Source organism: Sus scrofa, chromosome 7, assembly GCF_000003025.6.
Source record: "Sus scrofa isolate TJ Tabasco breed Duroc chromosome 7, Sscrofa11.1, whole genome shotgun sequence".
Taxonomy (NCBI): Eukaryota; Metazoa; Chordata; class Mammalia; order Artiodactyla; family Suidae; genus Sus; species Sus scrofa.
The window spans coordinates 31475127-31492878 of record NC_010449.5 but is presented as its reverse complement, the minus strand read 5'-3'; the positions used below and the strand labels follow the sequence as shown (position 1 = coordinate 31492878).

The 17752-nt window shown below is 39.1% G+C and overlaps 1 protein-coding gene across 13 annotated transcripts in view; it reads left to right on the top strand.

Annotated features, from left to right (window-relative positions):
* The window catches only part of FKBP5 (FK506 binding protein 5), a 108941-nt gene that overhangs the window by 57826 nt on the left and 33363 nt on the right, over window positions 1-17752 (top strand). For all 13 annotated transcript variants that reach the window (XR_002345569.1, XR_002345567.1, XR_002345568.1 and 10 more), the window contains 2 exon segments: window positions 8639-8781; window positions 9703-9817. Coding sequence is in view for 10 of the 13 variants with exons in the window: in XM_021098051.1 (XP_020953710.1) it covers window positions 8639-8781; window positions 9703-9817 (258 nt within the window). In the remaining 3 variants the exon portion in view is untranslated.

The window sequence follows — 17752 nt, the reverse complement described above, 5'->3', positions numbered from 1 at the left end:
TTTTTGTCTTTTAAGGGCTGCCCCTATGGCACATGGAGGTTCCCAGGCTAGGGGTCTAATTGGAGCTACAGCTGCCGGCCTACGCCAGAGCCACATCAAATCCAAGCTGCCTCTGCGACCTACGCCACAGCTCACGGCAACACCAGATCTCGTAACCTTCTGAGCGAGGTCAGGGATCGAACCCACAGCCTCATGGTTCCTAGTCAGATTCGTTCCTACTGCGCCACCATGGGAACTCCAAAAGAACAAAAATGTTTAATTTTGATAAAGTCTACTTTATCAATTTTCTAAATGTTTTAGGTTCCTACTGTAACCATCTTGGTTTGGTTTTTTGTTGAGGAAGCTAAGGTATAGAAATAAGTGGCAGAGTCAGGATTCAAAGCCAGGCAGTCTCTTTCAGATTATATTAAGTCTTAAGGCTTAAACTAGCTCAGAAAGTAGGTACAGAAACAAAGTAGGTTCAGCAGAATTTACTGAGTGCCTGTTGTACACCAGACATTTCTCTTACAGAAATAATATAGTTAGGTTTATCAAAAACAAAGTTGTTGCTGTTATATGCTTGGTATTGAGATCCTGATTCCTATTTTTAAAGATTTATTTTTATTTGAAGTATATTTTTTTCATGTACTTTAAGCTGTGACATTTTACAACTAGTGAAATACTCTTACTAGTAGTGGTTAACCATGCAGCCAACTTCCTGTGGGTTGTCTGTGGTTTAGCCATGTGCTCCCTTTAAATTTCTGTTGGTACTCCTGCTCCCACATAAATATATTTTTAACATCTAATTAGCCTTTTTTAAAAATATGCAGTTTAAGAGCATTCAGGATTTGGAAGGAAGGCTTTTATGCCGAAATATTTAAATTTTCTAGCCCTCCCCAAAAGTGTGAGCCAGAACAACAGCAAACTTTTAAGAAAGTACTTTCTTTGGCTTTACCTGGTCCTTCCAGCAGAGGAAGAATGCTTCCAATTTCATTGCATTGCTGAGTGATTATTAAAAAGAGAAGCTGATTTAGGCAGGGGTAAGAGTAGACTGGAAGAAGCAAAGAAATTTCTGATTCCATTTAAATTAGATATTATAGCATGGATCATGTTCTTTTACTGAGAATAATATTGCAGTGTTAAGTTCTTTAGGAAATTTAAAAAAAAAAAAAATCAAAACATGACCCCTGCCTTCGGGTATCCAGCAGTTGAGCCTGGCAGAACTGGTCATTAAGGCTGTCCCAGGACAGGTTATTTTTTCTCCCTGTTTTTGAAATTATAAGCCATGAGGATGGGGAGAGATCAGCTTGTGATCCATTTTCTTGGTATTAAATAGAGAAATGGGCAAAAATAGACTGTAACTTAAGACATATGAACACTTTAAAAGAATCTCATAATAATTTGTTGAATTCATAATCAGATAGGGAGTAGGGATGATTATCAGAGCCCTTTTGGTCTTTTGTCTTTTTGTTGTTGTTGTTGCTATTTCTTGGGCCGCTCCCGCGGCATATGGAGGTTCCCAGGCTAGGGGTCTAGTCGGAGCTGTAGTCTCCGGCCTACGCCAGGGCCACAGCAACGCGGGATCCGAGCCACGTCTGCAACCTACACCACAGCTCACGGCAACGCCGGATTGTTAACCCACTGAGCAAGGGCAGGGACCGAACCCGCAACCTCATGGTTCCTAGTCGGATTCGTTAACCACTGCGCCACGACGGGAACTCCTCAGAGCCCTTTTATAAGACATTTAAAAGTAAGACCAGGAGTTCCCATTGTGGCTCAGCGGTTAAATGAACCCAACTAGTACCCATGAGGACAGGAGTTTGATCCCTGGCCTTGCTCAGTGGGTTAAGGATCCGGCATTGCTATGGCTGTGGTGTAGGCCTGCAGCTGTGGCTCTGATTGGACCCCTAGCCTGGGAACCTACATATGCAGCAGGTGCAGCCCTAAAAAGACAAAAAAAAAAAAAAAAATCCACAAAAAATAAAAATAAGACCAATTAGGAGTTCCCTGGTGGCATAGCAAGTTAAGGATCCAGCATTGTCACTCTGCTATGGCTTGGGTCACTGCTGAGACATGAGTTCGACCCCTGGCCCCTGAAGTTCCACATGTTGCAGGTGTTTCCAAGACAAATATACCAAATAAAATTTATAAGAGGAAAATATATACAGGAAAAACTTTGCTTTCTCTAGTATAAAAAGAAAGACAATGTCAGTATTCTCAGTGATTTCAAATGCAAACATACATCTAAAAGTTGTATAGTAAATTTTTATCAAGGATGCCAGGACCATTCATTAGGGAAAGGACAGTCTTTTCAACCACTGATGCTGGGAATACTGGATATTCAAGTGCAAAATAATGAAGTTAGACCTTTACTTTACATCATATACAAAAATTAGCTCAAAATGGATCAAAGACCTAAATATTAGAAGACCTAAAACTGTTTTCTTAGAAGGAAACTTAGAAAGCTTCATAACATTAGATTTGACAGTGATTTCTTGGATAAGACACCAAAAGCACAGGCAACAAAAGCAAAAAAATGCCTATTACCTAAATTGGACTATATCAAAATTAAAAACTTATGCATCAAAGGATATCATAACAGAGTGAAAAGGCATCCTATAGACTGGGAGGGAAATATTTACAAATCATATATCTGACAGGGTTAATATCCAGAATATATATAATGAAGCCTATAATCCAACAACAAAAAACCCCTCAAAAACCTGATGATAATTGGACAACCAAATAAATAATACACTGAATATATATAAAGAACTCCTATAATCCAACAACAAAATACTCAACCTGATTATAATTGGACAATAAATAAAAATAGACATTTCCCCAAAGAAAATGTATAAATGGCCCACGAGCATATAAAAAGATACTCTACATCACTAAATCACTAGGGAAATACAATCAAAACCACGATGAGATAGCACTCTGTACCCATCAGATACTATTAAAAAAACAAACAGAAAACTACAAGTTTTAGCAAGGTGGTGGAGAAATTAAAACCAACTGCAGACTGAAGCTCTTCATTCTGCTTTAGATACACTGAATGATACCACTGGTGTCCAGTTCTTTGGTCCTTATCACTGCCCTCCAGCCACAGACCACTAAGAACACAAGTGGACAGGTTGGGTTTACTACTCATAGGGAGGATGAGTGCACACCATGGGAAACTGGGGGTGTCTCAGGGTGGGTGTTCAAAGGACTTTATGAGTTTGGGCTTGTGTTATGTGATTGGGGGAAGAAGGATTTGCTCTGGATTGGATATTGCTGGGATGCAGGTGGTTCTTTGGGTATCTCAGTAAATCTTATCCAAGAGGAGGACTGACTCTATACCTGCAGAGAAGCAGCAGTCACTCATGTCACCAGGAGAGGGGGATGTTTGGTACTTTGTAGGTTGCAAAGGGACCTTTTTTTTGTTCATGCTCAGACATTTTTTTTTATTATTCTGCTAGTTTATTTATTTATTTTTGTCCTTTTAGGGCCGCACCCATATGGAGGTTCTCAGGCTAGGGGTCCAGTTGGAGCTGTAGCTACCAGCCTACGCCAGAGCCACAGCAACGCGCAGGATCCGAGCCACGTCAGACGACATTTTGAAGTGTTCTTGTTTTGTCTCACTTTTTCATGGTCTCAGAGTGACCTTGTCTGGTAGTGATGTTTTGTGAGATGGTTATATCTGACAGGGGAATATTCAGGTCTAGCTGTGTGCCCTGGACCAGCTTCAGAATCACCAAGGCCCAGCTGTAAGTGTCAGGCAGTTTCCAGACATTAGGGCCTGCTTTTTTCTTCCTCAGACTCTTACTAAGAATCAGTCTAAACTTGTTGATATCCATTGTTCCTTTTGTAAATTTTTTTTTTTTTTGGTCTTTTTTTGCTATTTCTTGGGCCGCTCCCGCGGCATATGGAGGTTCCCAGGCTAGGGGTCGAATCAGAGCTGTAGCCACTGGCCAACGCCAGAGCCACAGCAACGCGGGATCCGAGCCGCGTCTGCAACCTACACCACAGCTCACGGCAACGCCAGATCGTTAACCCACTGAACAAGGGCAGGGACCGAACCCACAACCTCATGGTTCCTAGTCGGATTCATTAACCACTGCGCCACGACAGGAACTCCCCTTTTGTAATTATTTAATTTCATTAGGTAGTACATAAAACACTGAAATTAGTATGATAAGAAAGGGGAATTATTTCTGTGAAAATTAGGTTGAACATCTTTGGAAAGACATTATTAAGGTGAATTTTTAAAAGCATTTTTAAATGGCTATTGAATTAGGGGTAGGTAAAAGAAAGATGAAATAAAAATACATTTTCCAGAAGGATCCTTCATACCGATTGCTTTATAAATGTCTCTTCTGGTTCTTACTCTGCTTAAGAAATCCGCATTGTAAATGGCAAATGATGTACATAAGTGTGATTTATATAGTAAAGATGATACAGAACTCTTATTACTTGTCACACACAGAGACACAGCCTTGACCTTCTAATACAAGGTTAGTGAATTAACATAATTTGATATGTTCTAAGTAAAAAATTTGAGGTCATGTATATGGTTTTTTTGGTTTTTTTGAAATGATTCCTCACTTAAAGCAACATTTGAAATTAACTTGCAACTATAGTCCTGAATGTATCAGGTTTTTACTATGCAAAAAATTTTACATAAAGATTTAGGTGTAGAGTTACTCATTGCAACTTTATAATAGTAAAAAAAAATACAATCTAAATGTTTATTAATGGGAGTAATAAAATTATGGTATATTCAAAGGATGAAATAGCATATAGCTGTTAGTCATGTTTTCAGATATTATCTTTTAAGAAGAAAAATGCTTATATAATGTGAAATGTGAAGAGTAGGGCTACAAAACCAAATGGCTGACCAGAATTTAAAATGTATCTATACATTTTAAGAATGTATAGATAATTTTTTTTTCTTTTAGAGCCGTACTCGCGGCATATGGAGGTTCCCAAGCTAGGAGCCTGATCAGAGCTACAGCTGCCAGCCTACACCACAGCCATAGCAACAACACAGGATCCAAGCCATGTCTGTGACCTTACACCACAGCTCAGGGCTGTGGATCCTTAACCCACTGAGCAAAGTCAGGGATCAAACCAGAGTCCTCTTGGATACCAGTTGGGTTAATTACCACTGAGCCACGACGGGAACTCTAGAAAATTTAATATATGTAAACAGTGTACATACACAATTGGAAGGAAATGAACCAGGAAAATGGCAGTTTACCCCAGATGCTGAAATTTCAAAAATTTTAAAACTGTATCCTCTATGCTTTTATATACTTCCCAAGTGTTCTATAATGAGTATGTATTATTTTTTTTAAATCAAGGGAGAATGCTTTTTAAGAAAAGAGCTCCAAGATTGGCAATTTTAGAAACATACTTGTGTTCATATCAGCCTGGCTCTTTACTCAGTGTGTTTCATCAGTATCTGAAGCTTAGTATAAGAGAAGCTTTAATGTTCCTGAATGAGAAGAAAACAAAGCCATGAGCATAATTATTTAGCTTGGGGCTCCTGTGGATTTAATAGGCTGATACCTCCAGCTTCTAAGGCCTAGCGTAGATGATATCTCTAAATTAAGCTTTTGCTGATTGTTCCATCCCCCACCGGAAGGCAAAAGCTCCTATTTCTACTCTATTTTAGTATTCACTACACTTTAAAAAAACAGTGCAAGTACCTTTCTGCTCCACTAGCAGTACTGCATTGCATGTTTCTTGGAAGGAAAAAGGGAACAGCAACCTTTGTATTTTTGGTTCCTAGGCAGACCTTTGCTCCTCAGTAATTGGCCAAATGTCTTGAACAGATGTACAGTAGTTCCTCCATGGTATAAAGATTTCCTGGAAGAATACATATGGTAATTGTCTTAAAATGTCGGAGTTGAGAGTTAAAAAAAAAAAAAAAAGTTCTCGATGACTCAAACTAAAGCCGTAGCCGTCTTTCAAGAGCATCCTTGACAATAAAGCATCCTATCAACAGCAGACTTTAAATTTCTTCTGATGATTCTAGACTGTTTTCACGTTGAACCATGTGTGGGCATATAAATTGACATCGTCCTTTTGGAAGGGCAGTTGGCCAATATCAAATTGAAAGTACTCATCATGGTTGCACTTCCAGGAAATTACCCTCCAAATATTCGGGCACAAAATAGGCAGAAATCCTTCTTAGAGTACTGTTGCTGATATGACTCTCAGTAGTAGAGTGACTGGAATAGTATGAAGCCACTGAGAATGAGGTAGGTGTGTATTTATGATGATGACTGTTCTTTATTAAATACATATTACATGCCAGGCACTTGACATATTTTATCTAACAATTATAACAACTGTGTGGCAGGTACTATTATTATCTACATTTTGCAGACAAGGAGAATTTGTACAAGGTCATACAAATAATACGGAACAGACCTGGTATACTTTTATTTATTTTTTTTTTCCAGACCTGGTATTCTAACTTAGGCAGTCTGAAGTTAAAGCAGGCTGCACTTCTAACCCCAAAAATATATAGCCTCCTTTCTGCTGATAAAGATGTATTTATATCTCTATCTTTATTTATAAATAAATTATAAACATTATATTTTTTCAGTTTAGAATTCCATTCTTTTTTTTTTTTTTTTTTTGGTCTTTTTAGGGCCTCACCCAGCCATATGGAAGTTCCCAGGCTAGGGGTCAGATTGGAGCTGCAGTTGCCAGCCTACACCACAGCCACAGCAACACAGGATCCAAGCCATGTCTGCGACCTACACCACAGCTCACAGCAACACCAGATCCTTAACCCACTTGAATGAGGCCAGGGATTGAACCTGCGTCCTCATGAATACTAGTCGGGTTCTTTACCACTGAGCCACAACAGGAATTCCCCCAGTTCTTTTTTTAAGTTTCACTGAAGTGTAGTTGACCTACAGTGCTATAATTTCTGCTGTTCAGCACAGTGATTCAGCTACAAACATACATTTGTTTATGTATTTATAATATATATAGTGGAAATATGTATGTTATATATAATGAAAAAACAGTTCAGAACTGAATGTATAGTATGCTGTCATTTGTGTTACAAATTTTTTTTAAAAGCACACAGTGGAAGGCTAGAAAAGAAGCATAACAGTGGCTCCTTGTAAGAAGGGAATGGATGACCTTTTATATTTCAATTATATCTTTCTCTTTTCTGTGTGTTTTAATAATAAGCATGTATACCTTATATATACTTTTAACTAAAATAAATGTATCTGATATTTTGAAAAGTTGTGATGCTTAAAACTAGGCTAAAGTCATGAGTCACAAATGCTTTGTCCACCCCTACTTATGGTCCTTATAAGGATCCCCTTATTGTAATCCCTTCCTCTAATCCTACCATCAGCTCTCAATTCAAGATAACAGCTTTCTTCAAAATTCACTCCCTTTGCAGTTTATTGCTTACCTGATCTCACTTTGAATACTTCAGTTTTTTATTGACATAGCACTTCAAATTTGTATATTATTCCTTAAAATTATGTACATCTTCTGTTGTTTCCCAAAGGATTTGAGACTGCTTATTGTTAAGATACAATTATAGAGGTTACCATAGTTCTGAATTGAGCAGTAAAGTTAACTTTTAAGAGTTTCTCAGCAGATTATAAACCTGACTAGTATCCAGGAGGATTCGGGTTCGATTCCTGGCCTTGCTCAGTGGGTTAAGGATCCAGTGTTGGCTGTGAATTGTGGTGTAGTCGGCAGATGTGGCTTGGATCTGGCATGGCTGTGGCATAGGCCTGCAGCTACAGCTCTGGCTCCAGTTTGACCCCTAGCCTGTGAACTTCCATATGCCACAGGTGCGGCCCTGAAAAGAAAAAGAAAAAAATTGTTAATTTTAGTTTTCTGGAAGTAGGCAAAAAAAAAAGAAAGAAATTCTTCTGTAGTTCTTGTGATCTGACAAAAGAGGACACATGTTTTGGAGGTTTTTTTTGTTTGTAGAAATACAAAACTCACTTTTTTTTTTACTCTAAATTTTGAGAAGAAATCTGTTTCATGGGCCTTTTTATGATACAGTTTATACTTTTCTGGTTGTTTCTTGTTTGTTATTTTTTGTCTACCCAACAAAATTATAAGCTTCCTTAGGACAAATTCCATTTTCCATACTATTTTTGTCCCATTTCTGCCTAGAAAACACGCTTATTATTATGGTTGAAATTATAAATTAAGCAACAACTGAAGCCCAGCCACATTTTAAAGATTATGTTACTGCCACTTTTCAAAGACTTAATCTTGAACAGTTTAGAAATTAATACCAAAAAGAATGGATGTGTGTATATGTATAGCTAAATTGCTTTGTCATACAGCAGAAATTATCACATTGTAAATCACCTATACGTCAATAAAACTTTAAAAACTTGTTTTGGAAACAAGTCTCTTTAAAAAAAAAAATTCAAAAGAGAAAGTAACACTACTTTTGTCCTTTTCAGCAGAGAATCTTCTCCAGTAGCCCTGAGGAAAAAAAATCACAATTTATTTCTTAGTGTGTAGCTCTTGCTGAGTTCTTTTGTAGCCCCTGCTTCCTAGCTGAGTAGTATGTAACGTATGGAATTATTGCAACTTGTGTTCCATGACAGTTACTTTTTTAAAAAATATGACTTAGAGGGTTTCAACCCCTTTTCTTTTGTCTTAGGCCAGGTTATCAAGGCATGGGATATCGGGGTGGCTACCATGAAGAAAGGAGAGATCTGCCATTTACTGTGCAAACCAGAATATGCATACGGCTCGGCTGGCAGTCTCCCCAAAATTCCCTCGAATGCAACTCTCTTTTTTGAGGCAAGTATGTGTGTGATGTTGCCTTGTTAGCATCTGCTCTGCTATAGTGCTGGCTCCAAAGCAGCAGGCAGTGGAACGAGGAGCTAAGTTTGCTGTTGAGGATCAGATCCAACTTATTTATTTTGGAGCTTGGCTTCTTGAATTGTTTCCCGCAAACCCAAGGGGTGTGTGCCAGTGCTTTCTTAGAAACGTGTCTCTGGCACAAAATGGTCATATCCAAATAAACAAAAGACACCAGGCTCAGAAATAAAGGTTGTGGTCCATAGTGTGACAGAAGACGGGATGGAAATGTGGGAAATAAACATTACAATACACCTAAACCAAGTGGGAAGGCTGTTTTCACGTTACAGTGGTTATAAATGTCACAGATCTCACTTCCTCACTAGGAAGCAGTAAGTCGAGATAAGATGTTACTCATCCTGTGTCGAATAACTCATATTTGGCCAAACTTAGTTTAAAAATCAAGAGGGAAATGCCTGAAAATTCTAACTAGGTAAAATACACCTTTGGTTGGTTGTAGTCCTGATTCATAAGATTTATTCTTACATTTTAAGAAGGGAATTCCATGAATCTGGGGTGGAAAAGTGGTGGCCTCTAGAGTCAGACACAATAGTTCTGGGCCAGCACTGTGTCACTCTGGCTTTCTGCCACAAGGCAGTTTTCCTAGTACTTCCTGTCTGTCTTTGCACTGCAGCCCCACAGGATGTAGTCCTAGACATTATCATTACATGAAGGTTCTTTCCAGGTATTGAAAACTGCAGTGTTCTTTTTTCCTACTTTTCCAATAACTAAGATGCACAGATAAATATAAAAACAGTTTTATTTTATAAAATGAAAAGAGAATTAGTCACCCTTGCCTTTAAGTGTGTTAAATTAGCTTTGTCCCATCAGTTCTCAGCCAGGTCCCTTTTTCCTTTCTAGATTGAGCTCCTTGATTTCAAAGGAGAGGATTTATTTGAAGATGGAGGCATTATCCGAAGAATCAAACGGAAAGGAGAAGGGTACTCAAATCCCAACGAAGGAGCGACCGTAGAAAGTAAGTCTTACTGCGAGAGGGAACTAATTGGTCCTTAAAAGTTGGGTTACATTTATGTGGGTGAAATGGAGGTTTCTTTTATAAAAATCTGTTTATAGAAATAAATATATTGAATATGTATCTCAAAAAGAATTTTAGAATCCAACATTTATTTAATAGTGACTCATTTAATATTCATTCAACCTGTATGTGCCAAGTACTGTACCAGCCTCTACAAACTCAAAAAAAATGAGTAAAAAGTAATCTCATCCATCAAGGAGTTCTTAGTCTATGGACTCTTTGATGTGTCAACTACTGTATTAGTTGCCTTACACATCAGTTCTGTTTAAGGTATGAGTAATTATCCCCAGGTGAGAAAAGTGAGTTCATAGAAGTTATGTAAATTGCCCGAGGTTGCAGAGTTATTAACTAGAGCCTAGATTTTAAGGCCTTTCCGGACTCTCAGACCCATTTCACTGGCTGTCATCAAGAGAAAAAACAGTATTGTAGTTTGATCGTAATTGTGTAAGAGTGTTTATTCTCTTTTGTGTCAGGAGATGTGGGTTTATTGAGTGACCTGTAGCTGTTCCATCTTTCTCACTTACTAAGTTGGGGGTCAGGATGCTGTTACGGACTGGGATAGCTGATCACCGTTTCCCCTGCCATGGTGCCCACTTTGTACCACTGTGTGCACTACTTGTCACTGGTCCTGTAATCAGCACATACCCATCCCCAGTGTGCAGTGAGTGCTGTCATCAGCAGCGCCCATTCCCCAGTGTGCAGTGAGTACTGGGGGACTGGAATCTTCCCCTTCTTGTTTCCAGCATCACTGGCAGTGCCTTACACACATTCGACGTTCAGTAGATGCTTTCTGCATGGATGAATGAATGTTTGAAAAATGCCATTTATTGCGCTGAAGTTCTTCAAAAAAGAGACTGAAAAAACATGTAGAAATACTTCGATTTAAGAAAAAAAATCAAGTCACTAAACAAGGATGGTGACATGAACTATTATTAAAGACCTAACAAAGAGTTCTTTTTTTTTTTTTAATTTTTTTAATTTTTTATTTTATGGCTGCACCTGCGGCATATGGAAGCTCCAGGGCCAGAGAGTGAACAGGCTGCAGCTGTGACCTACATTGTAGCTGCAGCAATGTCCAATCCTTTAACCCACTGTGCAGGGGAGAAAATCTGTACTTCTGCAGCCACCTGAGCCACTGCAGTGGGATTCTTAACCCACTGCACCACAACAGGAACTCCCTAAGAGTTCATTTTTAAAACATAAACTAGGTAGTTTGATTTTATCTTTAATGTTGTGTATTGAACCACAACAGTATTTTACATTCTACTTTGAACCCATATTTCATTTCCACAAGTCTGGCAGATTAGTTCAAATTTAATTTTTGTAATTGAAAACAAGTTATAGTATTACTTTTCTTTTGCAGTTACAGTGTTTAGATAGTTGTCATTCATGATAAGTTTTAGAATAAATGAAGGGATTTCCACCATGACTCAGCAGAAACAAATCTGACTAGTATCCATGAGAATGCAGGTTCGATCCCTGGCTTCACTCAGTGGGTTAAAGATCCGGCGTTGCTGTGAGCTGTGGTGTAGGTTGCAGAAGCGGCTCAGATCTGGTGTTGCTGTGGCTATAGCTCCGATTCAAACCCTAGCCTGAGAACCTCCACATGCCTCGGGTGCAGCCCTAAAAAAAGACAAAAAAATAAATAAAATAGAATAAATGAAGAGCTCAGATGTATAATGTTGGAGAAATACCTAGACCAGGAGTTGGCAGATAAGTTCCAGCTTTGGCTGACTTTTAGCTAGACCTTTCCTCTCTGTCTTTAGCTTCTTTCCTGTGCAGTGACACAGGGGTAGAGTTCTTGATTTCTAAGGTCCTACTAGCCCTAAAAATTCCATGAGAGCATTCTAAATGTTTATGAACATAATAGGAATGATAGAAAATTCTCCTCAGTATATTAGCAAGCACTTAAAAATCTTATCTATAACATCTATTTTTAAATTTCTATTATGAAAATTTTCAAACATATGCAAAAGTAGGGTTTTTTCCCCTATGCTACAGAAACTTCCAAGATTCGATAATTTATGTATATTTATATATTTTTATATGTATTTATTCTTTTTGTCTTTTTGCTTTTTCTAGGGCCGCTCCTGAGGTATATGGAGGTTCCCAGGCCAGGGGTCCAATCAGAGTTGTAGCCTCCAGCCTATGCCAGAGCCACAGCAACATAGGATCTAAGCCACGTCTGCGACCTACACCACAGCTCATGGCAATGCCAGATCCCCAACCCACTGAGCGAGGGCAGGGATTGAACTCGCAACCTCATGGTTCCTAGTCGGATTCATTAACCACTGAGCCACAACGGAACTCCATGTGTATATATTTTAAAATTGGAAGTTTTTGTCAATTAAAAGGAAAAACTTTTCCCAGTTATAAGGCAATACCATAAAACTACCGCTGTAGACTGTAGAGTTAACTTTGGAGCAGATTAGGAGTGTCCGCTGTGGTGCATTGGAAACAAATCCGACTAGGAACCATGAGGTTGTAGGTTCAATCCCTGGCCTCACTCAGTGGCTTAAGGATCCGGCGTTGCCGTGAGCTGTGGTGTAGTTCGCAGAAGTGACTCGGATCCGGTGTTGCTATGGCTATGGTGTAGGCCGGCAGCAACAGCTCTGATTAGACCCCAGCCTGGGAACCTCCATATGCCATGGGTGCGGCGCTAAAAAAAAGACAAAAAACAAACACACGAAAAAAACTTTGGAGCAGGTTAAATTAAATTAACTCAAGTCTTGCTTTTGGTAGTATTTTCAGCAGGAGTCATTTTTTTTTTAACTTTTCATTTCGATTTTTTTTGTTTGTTTGTTTGGTTTTTAGAGCCGCTCTTGTGGCTTATGGAATTTCCCAGGCTAGGGGTCCAATCGGAGCTACAGCTGCCTGCATATAGGCACAGCAATGCCAAATCCGAGCTGAGTCTGCAACCTACACCCCAGCTAACGGCAACACTGGATCCTCGGCCAGGGATCAAACCCACATCCTCCTGGATACTAGTTGGATTCGTTTCCACTGCACCAGAACAGTAACTCCTTGAGATAATTTTTGACTTACAGAACAGTTGCGAAACTAGTACAGAGAATTTCCTTATGTGCTTCACGGAGCTTCCCCTAATGCTGGCAGCTTGCATAACCACAGTACTTTTATCAAAATCAGGAAATTCGCGTTGATTCAATGCTATTTATTAACCATTCCACAGATCTTATTTGAATTTCATCAGCTGCCTCGTTGAGGCTCCTTTTCTGGTGCCCCATCAAATCCGGGTCCAACATTGTTTAAGTTGTCACGTCCCCTTAGTCTCCTCCAATCTGTGACAGTTTATCAGTCTCTCTCAGTGTTTTTCATGACTTTAGTGCTTATGAAGGTAACTGGCCAATTATTGTAGAATACCCCTCCATTTGGGCTTGTCTAATGTTTTCCCTGATTAGATTTGAGGCTATGCGTATTTGGAAAAATACCACCTAAGTCATGTTGTGCCCTTCGCAGTTCGTCATTATCAGGGGCTACATGATGTTGATGTCTCATTACCGGTGCTGTTCACTGGGGCCACTTGGTTAAGGTGAAGTCTGCCGTGTTTCTCCGTTGTAATTACCAAGTGTCTCATTGGAAGGGCGTGCTAGGAGACCATGCACATACCTTCTTTTACATCACACCTTTACACACTAATTTTAGCATCCATGAATGATTTTTGTATGCAATGATTATTACTGTGCAGTTGCTTAATGGTGGTTTTTCTGTTTCCACTGTTCCTTCCACTTTTTTTTTTTTTTTTTTGTCTTTTTGCCTTTTCTAGGTCCGCTCCCACAGCATATGGAGGTTCCCAGGCTAGGGGTCTAATCGGAGCTGTAGCCGCTGGCCTATGCCAGAGCCACAGCAACGCAGGATCCGAGCCACGTCTGTGACCTACACCACATCTCGTGGCAACGCTGGATCCTTAACCCACTGAGCAAGACCAGGGATTGAACCTTTGCCCTCATGGATACTAGTCGGATTTGTAACCCACTGTGTTACTTCCCTGTGTATTTATTCAGTTGTTTATTCATATCAGTATTGAGCCATAGAAATTATTCTGTAGCTTATTATTCATTACTGTTCTTATTTATTTTGTTGCTCAGATTGTCCTAGATTCGGACTTTGGAAGCTCCTTCAGCTAGTTGCATCCTTTCAACATTGTTTCTTGAGCATTTTATTTTTTTATTTTTGGCCATGCCCATGGCATGTGTAAATTCCTGGGCCAGGGATTGAACCTGTGCCACAGCAGTGACTTGAACTACAGTAGTGACAATGCTGGATCCTTAACCTGCTGCTCCACAAGGCAACTCCAGCACTTTCTTAGTTTTGGCACCACAAGGTGTTCTAGGCTCATTTTGTAATTTCCCTACCTCGGGTCTGCAATCAACCATTTCTCCAAGGAGCTCTGATTCCTTTTCCTGGAGGATGGCTTTTAGAACCAAGATCGGGTTTCTAGGCACCCTCATGCTATGGAATGTTACTGCTTCTAGGACCTCTTAACAGAGCTAGGAAATACACGTATCTCAACATGCACATATAAACCTATATTCTGTATCAGTCTGTGTATATATATTAAAAACTATGAAAACATAGCGACACTTTCAGTCCATCACAGATTTGTTTTAGCCTTCTCTCTTTGCTTCTTCTGCCAGTGAGAAACTTGGCTCTCATTATCCATAATATATTGTTTTCTTTGCTCAATCATTGAAATTGCTTTCTTCTGCCAGTGAGAAACTTGGCTCTCATTATCCATAATATTTGTTTTCTTTGCTCAATCATAGTATGTACAGAAAGTAGTTTCAGAATTGCTAACCCATACCCCTGTAAAAAGCAAATTTTCTAAGTAGGGAATATTTGGGTATGTTCTTTTCGTTATTAGGCTGTAGCATACACGGAAAATGCTGTTTTCCAACTTAGATTAGTTCTTTTATCCTCATTCCTATCAGTGTGATTTTATTACTCATTTGTGATGCAGTTGCTTCATTTGTTATGTTTACCCTCCATTTGGGGTCCCATCCCACACTTTGGTTGATTTTAATTTTTTGTTTTGGGGGTACATGAAACATTACCATGATCATAAACTAGGCAAAAAGAGTCAGAAATGTTTCCCCCTCATCCCTACTAACTTGTTCCCATTTCCTCATTATTTCTACGCTGTTCCTTCCTACCACCTTTAGGTAATTAGTCTCTTATTGGTTCCTGGTTTATTCTTGTATTTTTTTGTAGAAAGGAACAGATACATGTGTTTTTTTCTTATATTCTCCTTTTTTCATGAAGGATAACATACTATGAAGTGGAATTTTAATGTATTTGAATAATCCTTGATAGAATTTTTTCTTTTTTTGTCTTTTTGCCATTTTCTAGGGCTGCTCCCGCAGCATGTGGAGGTTCCCAGGCTAGGGGTCTAATCAGAGCCAAATCTGCCGGCCTACACCAGAGCCACAGCAACGCAGGATCCAAGCCACATCTGCGACCTACACCACAGCTCATGGCAATGCCGGATCCTCAGCCCACTGAGCAAGGCCAGGGATCGAACCCACAACCTCATGGTTCCTAGTCGGATTCGTTAACCACTGCTCCACGACGGGAACTCCAATCCTTCATAGAATTTTATTTTTTTCTGTTCCTAATATATTAAGAAAGGGCAGTGACTAATTTTTTGTCTCTCATCTTGTTAGATTGTACTTTCCTGGAAAATTTTAGAGTAAATGGGTTTTTACTTTTTCTCCCAAAAGCCCTTTTAGGTTTTCTGGAACACGTCAGTTTTATAAAAATGTATCGTATTGTTACATATCAAGGTTAAGGTGTCCTGCTTTCCCTCTTTGAAACCAGTTCGCTGTGTATGGGAGGAGGACGAAACGTTGACTTAAAAGTGGTCCCTGTCAGAAGCTAAGATCACCTTGTTCTTTTTGAAATTTTCTGTCTTTACCGGTTTGCTGTTTTTGTGGCATCATCTGTACGCTTTGATTCAAAATAGGTAGAAATCTTAGAACTAAAGCCACTTCTACAGCGCAGGAGAACTATAGACAGTGATCTTCCACTGTACTGTGTCATTATGGATACACAGGAGCGACCAAGTTTCTGTCACTTCTGCCATTTCTGTCAAAAGTGAGTAGGCGGGGAGGGGCACACAGGCTTTGGAAGTAACAGACGTGGGTTTCGAATATTGGAATCACTACTTGATATTTTTATGACCTTAGACAAATCACTTAATAACCTTGGGCATCTGGTTTTTTCATCTGTAAAACAGCAATAATAATCTTTTACCCCACAGAATATTGTGATAGTTAAGTGCAGAAAGGTGCCTCGTCCATGGTAGACACTTCATTTCTTTTTTCTACCTTCTATGTTATGTTTATATTGTTTGTTTTGCTTCCTATAAGTAGGTTTAAGGAGATAAATCCTTGAGTTCTTTTTCTCTTATATTCTACATCCCGTCTATCAGCAAATCCTTTCAGTTCTACCAGGGTTGACCCAGAACCCATGACCAGTTTGTCTTTAATAATAACAGTCTTCAAAATAATTTTATATCTTCTTAATAGCTGTTTTACCTAAACCGTATTTCTCCAGGATTTTTTTAAATTTATTTTTTATTGTTATTTCCCCCAACACACTTTTTTTTTCCCACTGTACAGCATGGGGACCCAGTTACATATACATGTATACATAATTTTTTCTCCCATTGTCGTGCTGCATTGTAAGTATCTAGACATAGTTCTCAGTGCTACACAGCAGGATCTCATTGTTATCCATTCCAAGAGCAATAGTTTGCCTCCATTAACCTCAAGCTCCCAATCCCTCCCACTCTCTCCCCCTTCCCCCAAGCAACCACAAGTCTATTCTCCAAGTCCATGACTTTCTTTTCTGTGGAAAGGTTCATTTGTGCTGTATATTAGATACCAGATACAAGTGATATCATATGGTATTTGTCTTTCTCTTTCTGACTTATTTCACTAAGGATGAGAGTCTCTAGTTCCATCCATGTTGCTGCAAATGGCATTATTTTCTTTTTTATGGCTGAGTAGTATTCCATTGTGTATATATACCACATCTTAATCTAATCATCTGTTAATGGACATTTGGGTTTTTTCCATGTCTTGGCTGTTGTGAATAGAGCTGCAATGAACATGTGGGTGCATGTGTCTTTTTCAAGGAAAGTTTTGTCCAAATATATGCCCAGGAGTGGGATTGCTGGATCATATGGTAGTTCTATGTATAGATTTCTAAGGTACCTCCATACTGTTCTCCATAGTGGCTGTACCAGCTTACATTCTCACCAACAGTGCAAGGGTTCCTTCTCCACCCCCCTCCAGCACTTGTTATTTGTGGACTTATTAATGATGGCCATTTTGACTGGTATGAGGTGGTATCATGGTAGTTTTGATTTGCATTTCTCTAATAATCAGGGATGTTGAGCATTTTTTCATGTGCTTGTTGGTCAAATATATATCTTCCTTGGAGAAATGTGTATTCAGGTCTTTTGCCCATTTTTCTATTGGTTTGTTGGCTTTTTTGCTGTTGAGTTGTGTAAGTTGCTTGTATATTCTAGAGATTAAGCCCTTGTCAGTTGCATCATTTGAAACTATTTTCTCCCATTCTGTAAGTTGTCTTTTTGGTTTCTTTTGCTGTGCAAAAGCTTGTCAGTTTGATTAGGTCCCATTGGTTTATTTTTGCTTTTATTTCTATTGCTTTGGGAGACTGACCTGAGAAAATATTCATAAGGTTGATGTCAGAGGATGTTTTGCCTATGTTCTCTTCCAGGAGTTTGATGGTGTCTTATCTTACATTTAAGTCTTTAAGCCATTTTGAGTTTATTTTTGTGCATGGTGTGAGGGTGTGTTCTAGTTTCACTGATTTGCATGCAGCTGTCCA